Source organism: Lepidochelys kempii, chromosome 16 (genome assembly GCF_965140265.1).
Source record: "Lepidochelys kempii isolate rLepKem1 chromosome 16, rLepKem1.hap2, whole genome shotgun sequence".
Lineage (NCBI taxonomy): Eukaryota > Metazoa > Chordata > Testudines > Cheloniidae > Lepidochelys > Lepidochelys kempii.
In genome coordinates, this window is record NC_133271.1 from 9904781 (window position 1) to 9928247 (window position 23467).

A 23467-nucleotide genomic window follows, 5' to 3' on the forward strand; every position below is an offset into this window, starting at 1 on the left:
AGGATCATGATGCCAGCTAAGTCCATCACTGGGACTGGCAGAGAAGTGAACGGTGCCTAGCACATTTTCCCACAGCACATTTTCAAAGGCATTGCACCAACATCAGGTAAGATGGGGTTGGCTAGTTGCAGCCATCCAAATTTCACCCCTCCCCCGCTGTATCCTCCTCTCGCTGTGTGGTGCTCTGTCCTCATCTGGTGATGGCTGGGCCACAGACAGAGGTTGATGAGTCTACTACAGCACTGTAGGCTACATACCTGAGTATTTCAGCTAAAGAGGCAGTAACTTATATGTTTCAGAGTAACAGCCGTGTTAGTCTGTATTCGCAAAAAGAAAAGGAGGACTTGTGGCACCTTAGAGACTAACTAATTTATTTGAGCATGAGCTTTCGTGAGCTACAGCTCACTTCATCGGATGAACTGTCAGTAACTTATATGGTTAGCTACAGAAGCCCCAGGTTCAATTCCTCCTGCTGATGTCCCACCCATGAGAAAAATACATACCCTGGCAGTTGGAGAAGAGGACAAACTAACATTCACTGATGGTACAACCCATCTGACATGCAATGGCATGCCCAAAGAAGCAGATCCTGCCCAAGGTAAATCCTGCAGCACAAGGTCTATCACACGAAACCTGTGTGAGACCAGAAAACACAATACAATATTAATCATGCTTCCCCGGTGTAAAGAGGAAATACCCATTGCACCCAGGGAGAATAGTGGCATTCTTGCTCTACAGATTGGAGTCATGCAGACACACAAGCACATAAAGAAATAAACCATGGCAGTGATCTGCCCTCAGGAGCATCCAACATGTGGCAGTCACTGAAAAATCACATGTACGTATCAGAAAATGCAGCAGCACTGCCTCAGTAGATCTGGGGCCATATAGTACTGCAAAAATAACAACCTTTCTTTTCTCCCATCCTTCATTTGTCTTGTCTATTTACATTGTAGCATCTTTGGGGCAGGGTTGGCTGGAAGTTCATGGGGGATAGGTCCATCAGTGGCTATTAGCCAGGGCGGGCAGGGATTGTGTCCCGAGCCTCTTTTTGCCAGAAGCTGGGAATGGGCGACAGGGGATGGATCAGTTGATGATTACCTGTTCTGTTCATTTCCTTTGGGGCACCTGCCATTGGCCACTGTCAGAGGACAGGATACTGGGCTTGATGGACCTTTGGTCTGACCCAGTATGACCGTTCTTATGTTCTTAAATTAAGCCTAGAGAAATTCAGACTGGAAATTATGGTGAGAGTAATTAACTATTGGACTCATTTCCCAAGGGTCATGATGGATTCTCCATTACTGACCATTTTAAAATCAAGATTGGCTGTTTTTCTAAAAGATCAGCTCTAGAAATCATTTATCTAGGAGTCTGTGTTATACAGGAGATCAGACTAGATAATCACAATGGTCACTTCTGGCCTTGGAATCTAGCAATCTGTTACTGTCTCCTACTGTGGGCTTGTACAACGCTCGGCACAGTGGGGCTCCAAGCCGATATGAGGCCTCCTGTGGCTACTGTCATACAAAAAATAACAAGAACACAGTTGGATATTAATTTCACCCAATCCTGCTCCCCTGGTTCACCCGAAGTTTCCCACTGAAGGAGACAGGAGACTTGAAGGGAAGGAGAAAGTCAGATTGGGCTCATTATTTGGCACCCTATTTTAATCTTTAAGAAGACACATTCTCATGAACTTTTGTGAGACAGGATTCAGACTAGCTCCATTCAATAATCATCACTGGACAATACTGCGCTTGCCGTGTGGATGACGCAGTGGCTGTTAGTCCAACACTGAACATATCCGACCAGACCATTTAGATCAGCTACAGTTGTGAACTTTGTCTATGTTGCAATCTCAGTTGAACCAGTGGATTGTGGAGTATGGGAAGGTGGTGCTAAGAGGTGGGATTAGTTCTGTATGGGTCATTCAATATGAAAAGCTTGCAGAGCCCTACATGCTAAGCAGAAGAGAGGGTGGCAAGAGAGGGTGGAGCTGCTATTGCAGAGACCAGCACCAGCCATGGAAAGGGTTGCCCAGAAAACCCTCCTCTCTTTACTCTGTCTAGCAGCAACGGTTTGTCAGGCTCAGGACACCTGCCCAGGTGAGTGAAAGACAATCCCTGTTCACAACAGCATTTCATGCTATGCTTCTTGCCAACCTGGACCCTGGAGAACTGGGAACTGTTACATATTGAAGGCAGCTGAGTGTAAGGTCTTCAGGGATCTTTGTTGTCCTACGGGTCTATAAAGTACTTTTCAGGCTCATGGTGGAATATAAATAATAAAAAGAACAGCTTCTTTGACCAAAATTACTTTGTAAAAATTCATCTGTATTGCAGAAATGGCCACCGCGGATGAGAAGTGGTCAAAAATAGGACACGGTTTTTGCAAATAATTTTGTGAAAATCTTTTTTTTAAATGAAATTTTCTGAAATCTGACATTTTTTGACCTGCTTTTCCTCACACTCATTTCCTAACTTCTAACCTCCCCCCGTTGCTGCTGGAATCTCTCCATCTAAAGCTCTTATCACCATTGTATGTTGACACCAAAGCATTTTTAACCCAATAAGTGACCAACCCACAAGCTGTGAAATGTCCACTTAATACATTCTAGGAAATCTAAACCCGACCTTTAAAGCTCAGCAGAACCCTCTGATAGTAGATTAGCCTTTTTAAAACTCGTGGTTACTAAGTTAAGGTTATCATTTTAAAAAATATTAGTACTGTATATCTAATAGCAGACATCCACAATAGAGATCTTTGTATAATGATACTTACTTTCACTGCTGTATTTTGGATTGAAAATCCAGCAGCATTTGGGGGTTAATTTTAGTTCACCATAAAATCCTATGGTCCTTATGCAGGATTTAATCAATTTTGTACAGACCTAATTCAAGCAAACTCCCTTTGAAGGAAATGGGTGTTTTGCTGAAAAAGGAATGAATACAGGATTTACCCTCTTATGGATAAATTAATGTATTATTTCAGAGCAGTACGGCTATTTAAGTTTCATTTCCTTACATTCATAATTATTTAAAAAATCATTTGGTACCTCTGATTTATGCCCAAATGCTCCAAATTAGGAGGCAGGTATCCTATGCCTACAGGAAATACTAACTATTTTTAAAATTAATTTGCTTTTGGACAATTTATTCACTGAATGACAGCTTTCTTTTTTTTCTCTGCATTTCATTCTGCTTGCACAATGAAAACCGACTAGTCTGTGTAATTTTTGTTTCTCTTTAGTTAACGTCATTAAGAGGTTCTCATGAACTGGTACAATTCCACAATGGTTGTGATGCAAACACGGCAGGGCAATATGTACATCAAAATAACTCACGTGTTTTTTTAAAAATCACTTAAATTTAATAAGTCTTTTTCTTTTAACTTTTCACTAAAACTTAAAACAGAAACAGAGAGAAATGATCACCCCCAACCCTTTAATTTTAGGGCATTGTCTCAAATTCATAAACCTGAAGAAAATGTTGCATTTATCACTAATAGAGAAAACAAAATTAAGGAACTATCTAGGCTCTCGTTTGCTTGGTTTTCTGCAGAATGTTTCAGACAATGAGAAAATAACACATATTATTTATGGATTCATTTCTTTCCCCAGAGGTGAGGATAGTGGGACTCAGCGGTTCCGATAAACTCGCCGTTCTCCAAGGCTGCCCTGGGTTTCCTGGTGCCGCAGGACACAAAGGAGACCCAGGAGCTGCAGGAATGAGAGGTACATTCCCAGGCACGGAAAGGGAATCAGGCATGGATGGTGCTGATGTAAATGGGAGTTACTTATGTAATATGCTCAGACTTTGGAGATTCCCCTCAACTCTGATATGAGGAAACTCTGCCCAACTCATAGGGCAAATCTTCCATATCCTTTGGTGAGGGATTGGAACTTCAGAATACACAAACTTTGAAATATTATCCTTTCTCTTTGGTGCATCAGATTGGCAATCAAGTCTTCTAGATCATTCTGCATCTCTGTCACTGTCTCATTGTGTGGCCCTGGGCAAGTCACTTCCTCTCCCTTAGCCTCAATTTTCCCCTCTGTATAATGGCTATAATGGTCCTTTACCTCCCAGGGGTTATCTGAGGCATATTTCGTTGACCTGTGTAAAGCACTCTGAGAACTTTGGATGAGAGGGGCTAGAGAAGAACAAATGATGATGATTATTTTGAGCCATTGACTTTTTAATGGTAGTGTGACCGGGATCCTAGTGGGAGCCAGCTGTGCTCACTCAAGTAGGGTGAACTGCAAAGAATGGGGCAGACAATCCCCAAAAAGCTGGTGGATATTCCAATCCTTAGATTTACCAAGCCAGAATAAAACAGCTTCTTTATTACCTCACTGGTTACTCAGAAGTCCAAACAACACAGATCCCTTAAAATGATCCAGCCTCAGGCCTCCATCCAGGTACCCATGTTAAATATGATGGCAATTTCTGTAAATTTTATTTCATCACATAAAAGAAAAGATTTACCAATCCCAAAGGATCGGACACGTCACCTCCCAGGTTAATGAATGTTTCAGATCTTACCCAAACACATGCTACAGCCAATTCTTATTAACTAAACTAAAATCTATTAAAAAACAAGAGAGAGAGAGAGTATGGTTAAAAGATCAATATACATACAAACATGAGTTCAACTCACTGAGGTTCAGATTCACAGCAGATATGGTGAGCTTTGTAGTTGCAAAGAGTTCCTTTAGAATTCAGTTCATAGGTCATAGTCCAATGTCCAAATCTCATATTCAGAGCTATCCCATGTTTACAATTCATTGAATTGAGATGTTGTTGTTTTGTCTTCTGAATGATCAGAAAATAGCACAGACAGGGACTGTTGATTACATTGTCGACCCTACTTATACATATGTAAATACACAAAACCACAAACATTAGCTCCCCACGTGTCTTTTGTGGGTTATTTATTTTGCAGGATGTTTAACCCTTTCTAACCATGCGTCACAGGTAGCATGTAGAAAATGGTTGTTTCCCAGCTTTGGTTCTCACCTGGCAGCAAGATGTGCTTGTCCCATTGATGTCAATGGCCTCCATGCAAGAGTCCATGCTAGTGGATCCTGATGTGAGATCAGGGACTCAACGAGCCAGATGCAGATACATGAGTTGAATTTTGACACCAGTGGGTTATTATAATTCCAGATAGGGGTGGTGGGTGAGGATTATATACACAGTATTTACGCTACCTTGGAAAATATTCCGTCAATTTTCTGTGTTTGCAGGAGAACGGGGACCTCCAGGGATCGCTGGAAAGGCAGGACAAACTGGCCCAAAAGGTAAAGTAACAAAGGGCAGAGAACTGTGTTTTCCTATAGGTGACCTAAGAACAGGAAATTTGTTTTTGATCAAATATCAATTAGAACTAGTTATAAAACACCAATTCCTATAATATCTGGGCTCCAAAAACCACCATAGCTCCCCTTCACTCTATATTTGACAATAAAGGGTTTATTATTGCAACAGAACTTCAGTTCTGATCCAGTGTCAAGATCTCGCTATCTCTGATCAGTCTTTACTATCTTATTTTTTGTTCAATCAGGAGAAAGAGGTCCTGCTGGCCCCCCTGGAGCGAAAGGTGAGAGACCTCAGATGATTCTTCTCACTGCAGAGCAGGGCACTTTATGATGCTGTTCACGGTGATAGAAGAACCAGGAGCCACATTTCCCCCCATGCCACTGTTCAATTTTCCCTTTTGTCTTCTCTCTGAAAGAAAAAGCTGAATAAAAAAATTGGGTCAGGTTGAACAAGAAGTGCCATTTTACCCAAACCAAAAGGTTTTAGGTGGGTTTTTCTAATCTCTTTTTGGTTTTGCTTAATAGTCAAATGACTAAACAAAATGTTGTTTCAAAATGAAAGGTTTGAACATTTTAATAATGTCAAAGCAAAACTTTTTGAGTAAGTGGGAAAATTTCCCCTCATTTATTTTTGTTTGTTTACTTTGGCTGTACGTGTTTGCCAAATGTGAACTGAATTTGCGAACTGTTTCGGACATGAAACTGTATTTTTTTGGTGAATAATATATTAGCTGAAAACATTTCAACAGCTCTAATTATAATGTCTGACATATCACAAGGTCCTTGGCAGTCACAGGAAATTACTCCAGGAATCAAACCACACTAGGCCAGCGGTTCTTAAACTTCATTGCACAGCGACCTTCTTCTGACAACAAAAATTACTATACGATCCCAGGAGGGGTGTCTGAAACCTGAGCCAGCCCGAGCCCTGTTGCCCTTGGCGGGGGCCAAAGCCCAAGCCCCACCGCCCAGGGTGGGAGGCCTGTAACCTGAGCCCCTCCACCCAGGGATGAAGCCCGAGGTGAAGGGGCTTGGGCTTCAGCCCCAGGCCCCAGCAAGTCTAACGCCAGCCCTGGTGACCCCATTAAAACAGGGTTCGACCCACTTTGGGGTCTCAACCCATAGTTTGAGAACCACTGTGGTAGGCTAACACATTTTCGCTCATTACGTAGGAGCTAGGAAGCATGCACCCAGTTGCAGTGTTGACATATCCTAAGGGTGAAATTCAGCCAGTGAAGAGGACAAAAGAAGATACATGTATCGCTTAAGTCCCACTAGCAGGCTACTTTAACAGATTGTGTGGAGTGAACTAGCCGCCTGCACATAACCCCCAAGTGGGTGTTGAAATGAGAGCTCAAATTATGGAGATGATCTCTAGGGAAAAGAATTTTATTCTTAGTTCTTTCTTTCTTTAGGAGATAAAGGAGCATTGGGAACCCTTGGAACAGTTGGTGAGACCCTCTGCACTTTCCTTTATACTGAGCACATCACTTCAGTTTAATTTAAGTGGCTTAAGAATCTTGCTTCTTGAATAGTTACCATGCCCACAGTATCGAGCTCAGCAATATTCCTGTCAGTGTTGAAATGTTTGGAGAGAGAAATAGCTCTGTCTACAAAACAAGTAAACAGTACAGTATTGCAAAATCTGCCATAACTCCAAGCAGATGATCTTTGGTATTACAGATAAGATTTGGCATGTAAGTGAAAGCTGAAGATCCAGATGTATATCCTGGAGAAGACTGCTTTCTCTTACCCCTCCTTATACTCCTCACATACTGGGGGTGGGGAGCATGAAGTATAAGAAATGGATCTGGTTTAAATGCTCGTTTAAAGGAGTTCCCCTTTTTCTGTTTAACTTATTCCACTTGGGATTTTTTATAACATATTGACTCAAATTCACAGCTAGTGTAAGCAGGTGTAACTTGCTTCTACTTCCTGACCAGCAATTCATTTAGTCCGTTAAGGACCAATTCTTACCCATGCAAGTAGGAACGTCATGAGAGGGTTACACAACAGTGTTGGCTAATTATGAATGACATCTTTTTTATTCCAGACAGGAAGCGCAGATCAGAGATGGGTGTGATTCCATTAACACTTGGTGTTGCACAAGTACAAACCTGTCTAGTGCATTTTCTAGTACATTGCTAACCCAGCTATCACGGTTGGCACAATTTAAAAGACAATACAATGTTTTCTGGTTCAAGTTTCACTTCCATTGTTTCTTTTCCTCTCCAGGAGAGGAAGAGCTGGACAATATACAGTGTCAGAAAGGTGAGCATTTCTTATAACCAGTGAACTATCATCTCATTCCATCCAGGGAACACAGCCGTGATGGCTGAACCCTCAGGAATGATGAACAAATATTTTAAAATGATTAATATGACAACTCAGCCTGTTTTACTCACCAGAGAGTTGGGTATTTTTAAATGAACAATTTGTGCAATTAGCTAGTGAATCTTTTGTGGAAACACATTTCAGCCAATGGGTTCACTTGTAATCTGTTTGATGTGAGTATTCTTATGAGTATTTGATATTCCCTTGCAGTGATTGCTCACCCAAGTCACGTGATAACCAGAAGCCCTTCTGACTCACAAGGGATTTCAAAATGGCTGCACAGGCACTTCCACCAGTACAAATCTTTGTGCACATTTCAATTTCCATGAGTTTTCAAGACACTTTGAGCCAATCCCCTGTTCAGGTTGAGCTGTTCTCACACAGAACAGATGGGGTTGGGCAGTTGTTGTCTCTTTTCCTCTTTCAAACAAATATAATTTGAACCACACTAGCACAGTGAAGTCTAAATAATTGTGTTTGCTAACTAGAGAGAGCATGAAAAGCCTCGCTCGCTACGTATGCTGCTGCTGTGGTAGGTTTCCAAAGATAGAACACAGAGGGACCATACACTATTTAAAGGGATACTACCCAATTCCCAAACACTACAGTGGGGAGGAGAGAAGATGGTGGCTCAAAGATTATTTTCGAGTTACCTGATTCTGCAATTGATCTGGCCCTTAGTGCAATGTAAAGCAGCCCATGAATCCCTGCTCCAAGGAGAATTATTCAACCAATTTACATATTTCAATTCCTCTTTCGACCAGGAGCAAAGAACTGCAAGGAGCTGTTAGTTAGAGGGTACACCCTGAGCGGCTGGTACACCATCTACCCGCACGACTGTAAAGCCATGACCGTGCTGTGTGACATGGACACAGATGGCGGAGGATGGATTGTAAGAACAGAGACTAAGGAAGCTTATTGGATATTTTTTCCTTGAACAACAGTTTTTTGTCCCAAGAATGGGAGGTGGCCCTTAACCCGTGGGTGGCAGCTAGGAGAACAAAGTGAGCATGGTTAGCTGAACAAAAACACATACACTTCCTAGTAATCCTGTCAAAGTCTCCAGCCACCTTGGTTGTGAACACAATGGGTTTCATGGAAGGAACTGGGAGCTTTAGAGTCTAAAATGACCCTGAGGGGACATTTCTCACTGCTCTGACACAGATTTCCCTTTTCCTGGCTATTCCCCGCCTGGCTCTCAAAGCCTCCTCAATAGCTGCCCAAGCTCTGGAACCAGAATTCCTTCTTCCTTCTACCGTGGTCAAAGTCCTGATGCATCAGCTGCTCTGTCACTCAGGCAGCCCCTGAGTATGAGTGGAGAGAGCATTGTAGGGAGCTGAGGAGACAAGGGGTTTGAACCCTGTATACACATCACATTTAAACCTTCCAATTTATTGTGTTTATTTATATCCCAGTCGTGCCTAGAGAATCTGATGAAGGCCTCATTGCGCTGGGTGCTGAACACACATACCAGCAGCTCCCCGCAGCTCAGCTCACCTCCGCTCCGCCTCTGCCCCTGAATGTGCCACGCAGCTCTGCTTCTCTGCCCCCCCCCAGCTTCTGCGACTCACCCATGGAGCCGGCACCTAAGGCACCACTTTTGGCCAGTTAAATTTAGAAGCCCTTTTAGAACCGGTTCTCTCTTGTGGAACAACTGGTTCTAAAAGGGCTTCTAAATTTAACAACTGGTTCGAGCGAACCGGTGCAAACCGGCTCCAGCTCACCACTGGTCCCACTGCGCTGAACGCACATACTGAGAGACAGCCCCTGTCCTTTGCAGCTCACAGTCTCCATAGACAAGGCAGACAAAGGGTCGGACAGAAAGCAGAGGGGATGTGATTTGCCCAAGTGGCAGAACTGGGTATAGATCTCAGGCCTCCTGATTGCCAGTCCAGTCCTGTAGATTTTGACCCATGTGATTCTTTAACCTAGTGCTGTTGCTGCCAAGATTTAATACGATCCTTTGGGACAAGCCTCCCTCTGTGATAGTCACCTGAGGCTGAAATAAATCTGACCATGTTAAATCTCATCCAACGATTTACAGTCTGAGTTTCTGGGCTCCTGCTCTACGTAGGATGGAAAACAATGTGGGATTTCCCAGCTAAGAACCTCCTGTTTCCCTGCAGGTGTTCCAGAGACGGGTGGATGGTTCCGTGGATTTTTACCGTGACTGGAATTCATACAAGAGAGGTTTTGGCAGCCGGCTGTCAGAATTTTGGCTGGGGAACGACAATATCCACCTGCTGACATCCCTTGGTAAAGACATCACTTTAGCCATAGATACAGGGTATAGAGTTGTAGAAGGTAACACTTCTGCTGCAGACACCCCTTCCTGTTCCTTACAGCCCTGCTGCACAAAGCTATTGAAACCGATAGTGCTAGGGTAGCTGGCCTGGCTCCAGTCATGATGCCTGGAGTAGCATTTGTCCTCTGAGTGCGGTGGTTCGCTCACAGTACATTAATGAGGAATGCTACAGACTGGATTGAAATTGCTGAACCTTTTGCTTTCAAATTGTTTTCCAAAGGAACCAACGAGCTTCGTGTCGATCTCAGAGATTTTGACAACAAGTATCAATTTGCTACCTTCGGATCGTTCAAAATTACAGGGGAGACAGAGAAATACAAGCTGATCCTTGGACCCTTTGTTAATGGCACTGCAGGTAGGTTCTGAGCTCGTCCTTTACCCTTTGTGGCAGATGGTAAAATGGAAAGCAAGTGAGATGCAGAATATTCTGTGGTAGCCCCAAAAGGCGATGTAATCTGTGGAAGTGATCTCTCTTGGAAAAGGTCAGTCATTCTGCTTTTGAACTATTCTGGCAGGAACACATGTTCTAGCGACACCAGCTATGAAGTGTAATATGGATATCCTGCCTCAGGAAGACAGAAGGCAGAATTCTGAGCAGAGTTAAGCACAGCCACTCCTTGTTGTTTTCCTAAATTAAACCTAAATGCCTGTGAGAAACATCTAAATTAAACTAAGTAGGCACACCTGGATTGGTACAAGTCACTGAGTGGGTGAACATGTGCATTTTGTGCAAACTATGCATCCAGACTCACACACACTAGAGACCGAGACATTCTTTGGCATACAGAGTCTGTTGCAGGCCACTGCAGGATTGCTTAGCCACACCAACTTGCCAACCTGTTATGGAGGGCTTTAAATTAGGTTCAAAGGGGGTAGGTGATCAAAGCCCACCGCTAAGAATAAAAAAGGGCCACCTTAACACAGGGTTAGATGTTGGGGGGGTATGTATGGTAAGAGGAGCAACACGAGTGGGATATCAGCTCAACACCTTAGAGGTCTACACACAAATGAATAGGAAGAACTGGCAGTATTAGCTCAATAGCTAAAATTATTAATTATTAACAGCTAGCCAAAGACTCAAAAAGTAACAGGAAAATTTTTTTTAAGTACATCAGAAGCAGGAAGTCTGCTAAACAACCAGTGGGGCCACTGGACAATTGAGATGCTAATGGAGAACTCAAGGAGGATAAGGCCATTGCGGAGAAACTAAATTAATTCTTTGCATCAGTCTTCACGGCTGAGGATATGAGGGACATTCCCAAACCTGAGCCATTCTTTTTAGGTGATAAATTGGAGGAAATGGCCCAGACTGAGGTGTCATTAGAGGAGGTTTTGGAACAGATTGATAAATTAAATAGTAATAAGTCACCAGGACCAGATGGCATTCACCCAAGAGTTCTGAAGGAACTCAAAATGTGAAATTGCAGATTGTGGTATGTAACCTATCATTTAAATCAGCTTCTGTACCAGATGACTGGATGATAGCTAATGTGATGCAATTTTTTTTTTTTTTTTTTTAAAAAAGGGCTCCAGAGGTGATCCCGGCAATTACAGGCCGGTAAGCCTAACTTCAGTATTAGGCAAATTGTTGAAACTATAGTAAAGAACAGTATTATCAGACACATAGATGAACACGATTTGTTGGGGACAAGTCAGCATGGTTTTGTAAAGGGAAAATCATGCCTCACCAATATACTAGAATTCTTTGTCTCCATCTTGTTCACCCCTTCAATGGGGATATAGTGTACTTAGATTTTCAGAAAGCCTTTGACAAGATCCCTCACTAAAGGCTCTTAAGCAAAGTAAGCTGACATGCAATAAGAAGGAAGGTCCTCTCCTGGATAAATAACTGGTTAAAAGATAGGAAACAAAGGGTAGGAATAAATGCTCAGTTTTCAGAATGGAGAGAGGTAAATAGTGGTGTCCCCCAGATGTCTGTATCTGGACAAGTACTGTTCAACATATTCATAAGTGATCTAGAAAAAGAGGTGAACAATGAGGTGGCAAATGATGATCCAAAACTACTCAAGATAGTTAAATCTGAAGCAGACTGCGAAGAGTTACAAAGGCAGACCACAAAACTGGGTGACTGGGCAACAAAATGCCAGATGAAATTCAATGTTGAAAAATGCAAAGTAATGCACATTGGAAAACATAATCCCAACTATACATATAAAATTATGGGGACTAAATTGTTGCCACTCAGGAAAGAGATCTTGGAGTCACTGTGGATAATTCTCTGAAAACCTCTACTCAATGTGCAGCGGCAGTTCAAAAAGCTAACAGAATGTTGGAAATCATTAGGAAAGGGATAGATAATAAGAAAGAAAATATTATATTGCCTCTATATAAATCCATGGTACACCCACATCTTGAATACTGCATGCAGATGTGGTCATCCCATCTCAAAAAGATATATATAGGAATTGGAAAAGAATGATTAGTGGCATGGAACAGCTTCCATATGAGAAGAGATTTAAAAGACGGGGACTTCTCAGCTTGGAAAAGAGACAGCTAAAGCGGGATATGATAGAGGCCTATAAACTTATGACTGGTGTGGAGAAAATAAATAGGGAAATGTTATTTATTCCTTCTCATAACACAAGAACTAGGGGTCACCCGATGAAATTAAAAGGCAGCAGATTTAAAGCAAACAAAAGGAAGTATTTCTTCACACAACGCACAGTCAACCTGTGGAACTCATTGCCAGGAGATGTTCTGAAGACTAAGACCATAATATGGTTGAAAAAAGAACTAGATAGGTTCATAGAGGATAGGTCCATCAATGCCTATTAGCCAGAAGGAGCAGGGATGGTGTCCCTAGCCTCTGTTTGCCAGAGCACATGGGATGGATCACTTGATGATTACCTGTTCTGTTCATTCCCTCAGGAGCATCTGGCATTGGCCACTCTCAGAAGACAGGATACTGAGCTAGATGGACCTTTGGTCTGACCCAGTATGGCCGCTCTTATGTTCTTATTACTTAACTGGCATCACAGAGACTTGGTTGGATAAGAATTGTTACAGCAATATTGGTATAGAGGGGTGTAGCTTGTTCAGGAGAGACAGGCAGGGAGAAGGTGTTGCATTATACACCAAGAATATATACACTTGTTTTGAGGCCTTGAACAAGGTGAGAGGCAGGCCATTTGACAGTCTCTGGATAAAGATAAAAGTGGTAAAAACGAGGAAGATGAGATATTTCTAGAACAAATAGCAAAAATAGGCAAACCCAGACCTGATAATAATGGGGGAATATAACTACCCAGACATCTGTTGGAAAAGTAATACAGCAAAACAGAAAATTTCCAGTAAATTCTTGGAATACATTGGGGATAACTTTTTTGTTTCAGAAAGTAGAGGAAGTAACCAGGGGGACCAGCCATTTTAGACTTAATTCTGACCAACTGGGAAGAATTGGTAGTGAATCTGAAGTTAGAAGGCAATTTGTGTGAAACTGATCATGAAATGATAGGCTTTATTACTCTAAAGAGAGGAAGGAGTGAAAGTATCAGAAGAAGGGCAGTGGATTTCAAAAAGCAGACTTTAACAAACTCAGAGAACTGGTAGGTTAGGTCTTACAGGAAGACAATCTAGGGGGAAAAGGAGTTCAGGAGAGCTGGTAATTTCCTAAGGAGACAACTGCAAACTATCCCAAAGTGAAGGAAAGGTAGGAAGAATAGGAAGAGGCAATTAGGACTCCATCAGGAGCTCCTCAATGACCTGGACATCAAAAAGGGATCCTACCATCAGTGGAAACATGGACGAAATGCTAAGGAGGCGTACAAAAGAACAGCATCACCCACAGGGACAAAATCAGAAAGGTTAAGTCACAAAAAGAGTTAGACCTAGCAAGGGACATAAAAGGCAGTAAGAAGAGGTTCTTTAAATACATTAGGAGCAAGAGAAAGATGAAGGAAAGTGTAGATCCTCTGCTTAGTGGGGATGGAGAGCTATTATCTGATGATATTGAGAAGGTTGAGGTGTTTAATGCCTATTTTGGTTCAATCTTCACTAAAAAGGTTAATGGTGACCAGATATTCAACACAATTAATATCAGCGATAAGGGGGAAATGAATGAAAGCCAAAATAGGGAAAGAGCACATTAAAGAATATTTAAATAAGTTAGATGTACTCCAGTCAATGGGGTCTGACAAAATTCATCCCAGGAACCATTAGTAATTATCTCTGAGAACACCTGGAGGGCAAATGAGATACCAGAGGACTGGAGAAGTGCAAACATAAGCCCTATCCTTTAATTATTAAGCAATCAATTTGTAAGCACCTAGAGGAAAATAGTATTATAAGGAAGAGCCAGCATTGATTTGTCAAGAAGAAATCATGCCAAACCAACCTGATTTACTTTTGTGTCAGGGTTATTGGCCTCGTGAATAAGGGGGAAGCAATAGAGGTGATCCATCTTGATTTTAGTAAGGCTTTTGACACAGTCCCACATGACATTCTCACAAGCAAACTAAGGAAATGAAATCTAGATGAAATTGCTCTAAGATAGTTGCACAACTGGTTGAAAGAACATACGCAAAGCGGAATTATCAGTGATTCACTGTCAAACAGCGAGGGAATATCAAGTAGAGTCTAGCGGGGGTCAGTCCTGTATCTGGTATTATTCAATCTTTTCATTAATGACTGGGCTAATAGAGCGGAGACTATTCTTTTAAAATTTGCTGATGACACCACGCTGGGAGAGTGACTCCTTTCACACAGCAAGTCTAAGAATACTGTTATAATTGCTGGAGGCAAAGCAGGGTTTGGGGATGGAGGCTGGCAGCTTGCGGCTCGCCGTGTTATAACCTTGCAGCCCCCTGAGGTGTCATGACCCTGGGTCTGAGATCTCCTGGGCTAGATGGTAGTACCGCTGAAAAGAATCTGAGGGTTAGAGTGGGTCGCAAATAATATGAGACAACAATGTGATGCTGTTGTGAATTATTCTGGGATCTATTTACACGTGTATTGCATGTAAGACACTGGAGGTAATTGCTCGATTCAACTCAGCACTGGTGATGCCTCAGCTGGAGTACTGTGTCCATTTTTGCATACTGCACTTTAGGAAATATGTGGACAAACTGGAGAGAGTCCAGAGGAGAACAACAAAAATGATATAAGGTTAGAAAACCTGACTTATGAGGAATGGTTAAAAAAGCTGGGCATGTTTAGTCTTCAGAAACGAAGACTGAGCGGGGACCTGAGAACAGTCTCAAGGGCTCATACAAAGAGGACGATGATCGATTCTTCTCCATGTCCACTGGTGGTGGGATAAGAAGTTGTGGGCTTAATCTGCAACAAGGGAGACTTAGTTTAGATATGAGGAAAAACTTAACTACAGCATGAGGATAGTTAAGGCTCTGGAATAGGTTTCCAAGGGAGGATGTGTAATGCCCACCAATGGGGGTTTTAAAAACAGATTGGCTGAACACCTGTCAGGGTTGGTCTAGGTTTACTTGATCCTCCCTCAACATAAGGGGCTGGACTTGGTGACTTCATGAGGTCCCTTCCAGCCCTATATCTCTGTGACTCTGATTCCTTGGACCTGAATCCTCAACCCGTTCTCTGGTAAGCTGTTAGTGTTAGGAGCACATTGACTGCAATGAGTTACTCTCTTGATTTATAGTGGTGTCACCGAGATCAGAATATGGTCTGGTGGAAAATCTTCCTTCTAGGAAGTAGAAATGCAGTCTTGCTCCTGGACTCCAGGGAGATTTTTATTGCCTGGTGAAAGGTGAAATTTAGCAACCCCACTGCAGAACTGCCAGGCTGGGCCGTGGGACCTGAACTGTAAAAACATGTGGTAAATACTGTACACACAGTTGTTTCCACAGGGGATTCATTAACCATGCAGAACAACATGCCGTTTACAACCCAAGACCGAGACAATGACCTATATTCAGGTAACTGTGCAACATCCTTTAAAGGGGCCTGGTGGTACAAGGAATGTCATTGGTCCAACCTGAATGGATTATACTTGAGAGGAGCCCATGAAAGCTACGCTGATGGGGTGAACTGGAAGACCGGCAAAGGGCACAAGTACTCCTACAAGGTGTCAGAAATGAAATTTAGGCCCGTGTAGCCAATCAGGGAGGCAGTTATAGTAATTACACTTAGTTCTTATACAGGCTTGCATATTTATCATCTTGATCATTTAGCTGGAGATGTGCTCAGATGAATTCTTTTTATACCATAATGTTTTGTCTTTTACGTCTTTTTTTCTGCTCACCCAATGAGATGTGCAGCCATTTATGTAACAGAAAGTAGAAATATGGGCTCAAATAAATGGTAAAATACATATGGACCCAAAGTCATAAGTAAATAAATGGTAAAATATATGGTACAATGGTAAAATACTAAATAAATGGTAAAATACATATGGACCCAAAGTCCTAAGTAAGGCTAGAGCCCATCACCTGTCAGCACAATAACTGCAAGCCCCCAATACCTGAGCTAAGCTAGTATCTTTTAGCTGTGTGTAAGGGGCCATTTTCTTTGTATACCACCCACTAAGGGAAGACATCAAATTACACATTCAGCCACTGCAATGCACTAGGACTAGAGCTGGTAACAATAAGGCAAAAATAGTTTTGTGGGGGGAAAAAAATGAAATTTCTAAGTTGTTTTCATTTCAAAGGTTTTTTGGGTTTGTTTTTAATTTTTTGTATATTTTTTTCCAATTCTTTCCCCCTGATATGCATCAGCAAAAATGCCATTGAATGTTCTCATTTACCAAAGCCCTGGCATTCTATACACACACAAAAAAATAAAAATTGCATCATCCCGAGAACATTTTTGATATAAAAAAATGCTAAAGAGTTTCAGTAAAAAAATATTGTGAATTTTCCAGTCAAACAAAACATTAGAATGATGTCAGTGATAGATTAAAAATTTCATTTGAAAAAAAAAAAAAAAGCTATTTCTCCCTAGAAAAACTCTTAGGGTATGGTTACACTGTGACAAAACCCAGAGCACTAGGTCTTGGTGCCTGGGTCAGCTGACTCAGGCTCATAGGGCTTAAGCTGCAGGGCTGTAAAATTGCAGTGTTGACACTCAGGCTGGGGCTGGAGCTCTGAGACTCCCTCTTTATGTGCTGTCATCGCCTGGGATCCAGCCCGAGTCTAACCTAGCAGCTGACCCAGGCCAGTTGCGGTCATGCCACAAGTCTTTTAGTGCAGTGTAAACATTCCCTTAATTCCAGAAATTTCAACCAGCTCTAACTAGGTCATCTCTCTTCTCCTCTTCGGTTCTGTCCTCTGCTGCTTCCATTCCCAGAGGCACCACGACAGCTCCTACCACTGTCATGCAATTTTTCCTCTGCTGTTAGTGAATCATTGCCCTTGGAAGCCGCATCTGCCATTGGCGAACTTTCCCCTCCGTTAGTAAAGCAAACACTGGCTCCATTATGTGCCTTTCACAGACATTTAAAAAAAAAAAAAAAAACATACAAGACAGTTCAATAGCATCAGAGCTAAAAACATGCCTGGCCGTGCAGTAGGTGAATTAGAGAGGTGGGAAGGCAATGTATAATCATGCTAGAAGCAGACAATTTGTCTGGGTACACTGGGGAGTGCAAGAGAGGGTAGCTACCTCTGCCAGGAGCACTATTCCTTGGAGGGGGCATGTCGGAAAAGAGCAGTGGTGCAAATAGAAGAGTTCTGCAAGGACCTCAGGCTACATCTGTACTAGAAAATCCCACTCCCAGTCCAGGCCTCAGGACGCTGGTATTACTCCCAGGGCTGGATTAAAGCAAGCCGTGGCCCTAGACGTACCCCAACATGGCCCCCACCAACTTGGCTTGCTGGTGGCAGGGTCCTCCTCCCTCCCAGGGAGTCACAGACAATGGCATGGGGCATCCTTTTCTTCCTCCGAAGAGACCTCTTTCCTCTCCAAAGAGGTAGGGCTGGCAGCAGGAACCCCCGCTCTTCCCCCAACCAGTACTTAGTCCAGAAGCAGGGGGTTAATCTATAGTCATGATGGAGGGTTTGGTTGGCCCAAACCTGAGCAGTACTTTGACTAGGTCATACCACCACTCACTCTAATTTGGCCTGGCCGGCTGCCTCTCATGGGAAGAAACAAAACATACTGGGCCTCCGACCGCGCTTGGGCCTTAGGCACATGCCTAGTTTGCCAATGCGTTAATCTGGCCTTGATGACCCCACTGTGACACACAGCCCTTCTTTGGTTGAAAACATCATGTTCCTATGGTAGGTTAAGGCATCACCTGTAACAAAGAGCTGTAGCTGTCTCCCAAGTTGTAATACAATAACTCTCTGACAGAGACATTGTCCTGACTTTATGGATGGGGAAACTGAAGCACAGGGAGGGGAAGTGAGTTGTGCAAGGTCACCCAGGAGACCAGAGGCAGAGCCAGGAATAGAACTCCGTTGTCCCAAGTCCCAACAGAGTGCTTGATCCACTAGCCCACACTGCCTCCCTCCCTGTAGTTCAGTCTCCCAAATGCAGGGCCTGGCCTTCCAGTGTGGGGATTGATCACTCCCCTTGTGGGCATCCCAAAGTCCTCACAGTACAGGGCAGGGAGGCTGCTGTTTCACTCTGGAGGCCTCTCAGGAATAGGGAAGAAGAGGAAGCTTTTTATAACAGTGCTCCGAGAATGACACATTCGGTCTTGCTTACACTGGGTTTATGCTCAAATATCTGGACCCTGAAAACTACCCGTAAGCTTTACAGCTAGGGCCAGAACCAGGATGGCACAAATCACAAACTTTGGCTTAAAATCCAAGTGTTCCCCAAGTTCAGACAGTTTGGATCAGAGATTTTGGTTCATCCCTTTACAGATATGAGTCCAGCTACAAAGTCCAGTTCCAAACTACCCCCAAAGTTTTGGTGGTTCAGATCCAAGGGATATTTTTGGGCCACGTTTTAAGCCAAAACTGGGCTAAAACTTTCAAACCCCTCTAAACAGAGGCCTTGTTCCTGAGCTTTGTACTCAGACCTCATTCACCCAAAATCTTATTGATCTCAGTGTGACCTGACACTTTGGCCTGGGTAAGGGCCACGGGATTTGGCTTTGGGGCTGGTGACAGGAGGTGCTAGATGGAAAATGTAGAAACCTGAAGCCAGTCTGGGTCTGTGCTCTTGGCAGAACCAAAACCCACCACTGCAGGTTCAGGTTTGACCTTGGGCCCAGGCAAAGCTAGCACAGCAATGACTACAGGATGTACTTCCTGTTCTGTGGGTTTGATTTAAGAGCACTTCTGTGATTGGTACCAGTGTCCTGGGTCCTCAGTGATGAGTGAAACTGGGAGCCATGTTCCAAGGGATGATGTTCCCTCCCTGTCTTCACGGGAGAACTGCTGGGAAGGAGAGAGACGGGAGGTGCTCATTACCCCACAGGGTAATCAGAGGGATAGAACTGAGAAGTTGCTCTATCCCGCTGGGAGAAGAGGAGATGCTCTTCCTCTTGATTTTGGAGAATCCTCACCAATGCATTTCACTGCCCCCAAATGAAGCCAGCTGTCGGAGATTTCAGAGCATGTTCTCAATGTGTGTGAGGGATGCCCAGGAATCCTGTTTGTTAACCCACTGGTACATAAGGTGGCATCTTCCCAATAGGGGCCTGGGACAGAACTTTCAGGGGTTTTATCTGAACCTGAGCATGTGCCTCTCTAAGTGGCTAAATTCAGATTGTGCAGACAGGGCAGAATTTACTTTGCTGGCTGCCCCAGACTTCAGCACATCTCAGCTGAATTTGCTATTCCTTCTTAGCTGTGATCACAGTAAAACCCGGCGAGCACCTACCTGCTGTGCCATTGAGAGTCTCCTAGAATCAGTTTATAGTTCTCAGATTCTCCTAAAATTTGGAATGATTTGTACTTGGCAAAATACTTCAGTTTCAGAATCCATGAGGTTGATGCGCAGCTTATTACTTCCTGTTAAAAACAGGAAGAATATCAGCTATTCCGTGTTCCACTAACATTTTTCAGCATCTGGGTTTAGTACATCATTCATCCACCAGCCTATCCCTGAATGCTCAGTCTGGGATGCCTTTAATAACCTAGTTGCATACCCCTATATCTCTTGTCCATTAGCAAACAGCACTCATAGCTAACATCTGCGCTCCAGCTAAGTGACCAGAATCTATAGCATCCATCTCCCTATGGCCTCTGCCAGAACCAATCCACTGACAAAGCAGCAAGGGACAATTACAGCTCCTGTCTTAGCACCGATGGTTCAACAGATATTCTGTCCTACGCACTGTAACAAGGACTGGTACATCTCCAGATCTGTACACTTAATGCTCTTTAAGGTGAGCTAGCCTTGACTGGAGTCCAAAGAGCTCCAGTGTAATCTCTCTCAGAAACTTTTCCTTGCAGGTGTGTGTGTGTGTGTGTGTGTGTGTGTGTGTGTCAGGAGCAGCCAGTGGTGACTCTGGGAGCAGTTTCACTACAGCATAGTCCAGTGGACAGGATACACAACTTGGACTTAGATATGGTCCTCATCTCTGCTTCCCTCAAACCCCCATTCACCAAGTGGGGTTAATGATACTTACCCTCCCTTGTAAAGCACTTTGAGATCTACAGATGAAAAGCACTACATAAAGCTACCATATCATCATCACGCTGTGCCATGTTACCAAGGAAACGGAGGGCATGGTGATTTTATATATATATATATATATATATATGTTAAATTGCATCTGTGATTTCTTACCATGAGATGTTAGCAGGTGAATGTTGTCGTTCCCCTGCCAGAATTCCATCTGCTGGTTGCCAAAACCTCTCTTGTATGACTCCCAGTCATGGAAAAAAATTCACTGACCCATCCACCTGTCTCTGGAAAACCTGCCAGGAAATTAGAGAACCTTAGGTGAAAAGATGGTTGCATTCATTTTAGTTGAATGTGAATAGCTGCTCAGTTCTTCAAGGACAAGTTGTCAGCATGGTGCATGCTATGGTTAATCAGAATATGTGTGAGCATCTTTTCAAAGAGTTTAAAATGTGCCCCAAAATTTTGACATCCTTTTCGTCAGCTATTTGAGAAAGGAAGAGCTGGTGAAAAGGGTGAAACAGAAAGCCTTTTCCATGACCAAATCTTGAGGTCTTTACTAAGTTTTTACTCAGCCCTTAATAAGGGAAAAATCCCATGGTAGAAAATTGGAGTTTGCCTTAGTAGAAGCTCAATAAGGCCCTTAAGATTTGATCCAATTAAAGTCACCATTAGCAAGATCCTTCTTAATATAATTCCAAAATAATAATAAAAATCTCTAAACACTGCGTTGCTTGTGTTCCTTTCTAACTCTAAAACTACAGCTGTTCGCTAACGACCCAGGAACCACAAACCCAGGAACTGAAGACCAACTTTGATTCGCAGACCGGCTGGTAGAATTTGTGCTGCAGGATGGTCTCATTCGTAGATTTCAGTGTCACGGTAAACAAAAAAGGATATCAAATGTTTCAGTTTGTAAGTAATCACCATGATGTGGATGTGAGAGAACAGCTAGACGTCAGAAAACAGGTTAATCCATTGCATTGAACACTTTTCAGACTGACCCATCACCTGCCTTCCATCACATTAAACAAATGTTTAATGTCACACAGAGTAATAGCTAATATATGTCTCTCTGATCCCATCAGGATTGTTCACTCTGAAAGGGGTCGGGCACATGGTAATGGTTGGATTGTGCTGGATGAGACAGCCCAGATACAACATAGCATGATATTTAGTTCTGCCACTCAGCTGAAAGGAGGAAAAGTTGTTTGCAGTGTTGTGTCTGCATTGGTCCCTGGATATTAGAGATACGAGCTGCGTGAAGTAATCCCTTCATTGGACCACCATCTGATGGCAAAAGAAACAGTTTGAGCTACACAGAGCTCTTCTTCAGGAGGAAAAGTGTAATTTTAAATAATCTAAACAAAGGTACCAAGCTAAATGCAAGCCCATGTCTCAGGCCAGCAAGCAGCAATTCCACTAGCTGTCTAGTCCAGTGGTTCTCAGCCTTTCCAGACTACCCTACCCCTCTCAGGGGTCTGACAGGGCTTAAGACTCACCTCTCAAAAACTACTTGCTTACAAAAAATCAGACAAAAAATACAAACATGTCACAGCCACACTGTTACTGAAAAAATGCCGACTTTCTCATTTGTACCATATGATTCTAAATAAATCAATTGGAATATAAATATTGTACTTACCTTTCAGTGTGATACCTGAGCCTGTTTTTTTTTCCCCACTTGTGAGCCTTGTGTGAAGCCAAAGCCCCAGGCAGCGGGGCTGAAGCCCGAGCTGAAGCATGTAACTTAGCTTTGCAGGGGCCCCAGTGGTGCAGGGCCCCAGACAATTGCATATTGCTTGCCACCCCTAATGCAGGCCCTGCACTTCTGGGGGAGGGATAGCTCAGTGGTTTGACCTGCTAAATCCAGGGTCGTGAGTTCAATCCTTGAGGGGGCCATTTAGAGATCTAGGGCAAAAATTGGGGATTGGTCCTGCTTTGAGTAGGGGGTTAGACTAGACGACCTCCCTAGGTCACAGAATCAGGGACTCAGAAAGTACCATGTTAAAAGTATGTAAAAATTGTGAATCATTCGTCAGTGCACCTGTTGGACTCTGCAAAATGGGCTACTTTGAGTGAAAATTGTTTTGTATCAAAAATCTGAAAATTTGTGTTTTTGCAGGTTTGCAAGGGAAGAGTAGCCAAGTCACTGATTTCCCATAAAACACGATTGATGGGGATGGGGGGGGTTGAAATGACAGAAAACAAAAAAGACTGGAAAACATTGTGTGAAGTTCTGTGACACAAAAATTGTGAATTTTGCCCACCTAAAGATGCACCAACACCTTTCAGGTAAGTATTGGAACATCTAAGGTTAGCTCTACTGGTGGCATGTCTTAATCTATATAAAGTCATTCCTTTAGTATCACTGTTTGTAATGATATTAAAGATCCAGCTAATTCCTAAAACCAAGGGGGCTACTTTGTTTTTAGACAGTGAGAAAGATCCATGAAGCCTTGTGAGCTCTGACCTAAGGTGTTCACGACAGTCTGGAATTTGCAGAATATTTCAGACCCCGAGGTTCTCCTTACAAACATCATCCATTTATTTCTTTCCCCAGAGGTGAAAACAGCAGGACTCAGCAGTTCTGACAAACTTGCCATTCTCCAAGGTAGCCCTGGAACCACAGAACCACCCAGTCCCAAAGGTGAACCCGGAGCTGTAGGACTGAAAGGTACATCTCTGGCCCTGAGTGAGACGCACTGCAAGCTATCCCTGAACAGGCTCCTCCTGAAAAGTGATATGCCTGGTTTGACACTTCATGAGTTCTAGGAGTTGGGGTGCACAGTTCCAACATCTTCAGTTGGGACTGGAAAATACGTTCAGTCTCCTGGGCTGCAGACTGGTAGTAATGCACCTTTGGAAACAGACAATCAGAGCCGGGGTTCTGAGCCTGGGGATTACAACCTCTCTACCCATCCCACATTACTAAATGGAAAAACATCCCAGCTAAATGGGAGGGGTGTCCTGAGCACCAGGTATGGAAAAGG

At 43.1% G+C, this 23467-nt stretch overlaps 1 protein-coding gene across 1 annotated transcript; it reads left to right on the plus strand.

Annotated features, from left to right (window-relative positions):
* The first annotated feature begins 2026 nt into the window (after window positions 1–2026).
* On the plus strand, window positions 2027–16047 carry LOC140899195 (ficolin-2-like). Its single transcript, XM_073314220.1, has 10 exons — window positions 2027–2108; window positions 3623–3736; window positions 5252–5305; window positions 5569–5604; window positions 6739–6774; window positions 7559–7594; window positions 8422–8549; window positions 9784–9913; window positions 10183–10317; window positions 15800–16047. The coding sequence occupies exons 1-10, from the start codon at window positions 2027–2029 to the stop codon at window positions 16045–16047; spliced, it is 999 nt and encodes a 332-aa protein (XP_073170321.1).
* The last annotated feature ends 7420 nt before the right edge of the window (window positions 16048–23467 follow it).

Coding starts and splice junctions, on each gene's coding strand:
- LOC140899195 (XM_073314220.1), top strand. CDS start 2,027: ATGGAAAGGGTTGCCCAGAAAACCCTCCTCTCTTTACTCTGTCTAGCA. Junction 5,306..5,568: donor AGGACAAACTGGCCCAAAAG/GTAAAGTAACAA, acceptor TTGTTCAATCAG/GAGAAAGAGGTCCTGCTGGC. Junction 8,550..9,783: donor CAGATGGCGGAGGATGGATT/GTAAGAACAGAG, acceptor GTTTCCCTGCAG/GTGTTCCAGAGACGGGTGGA.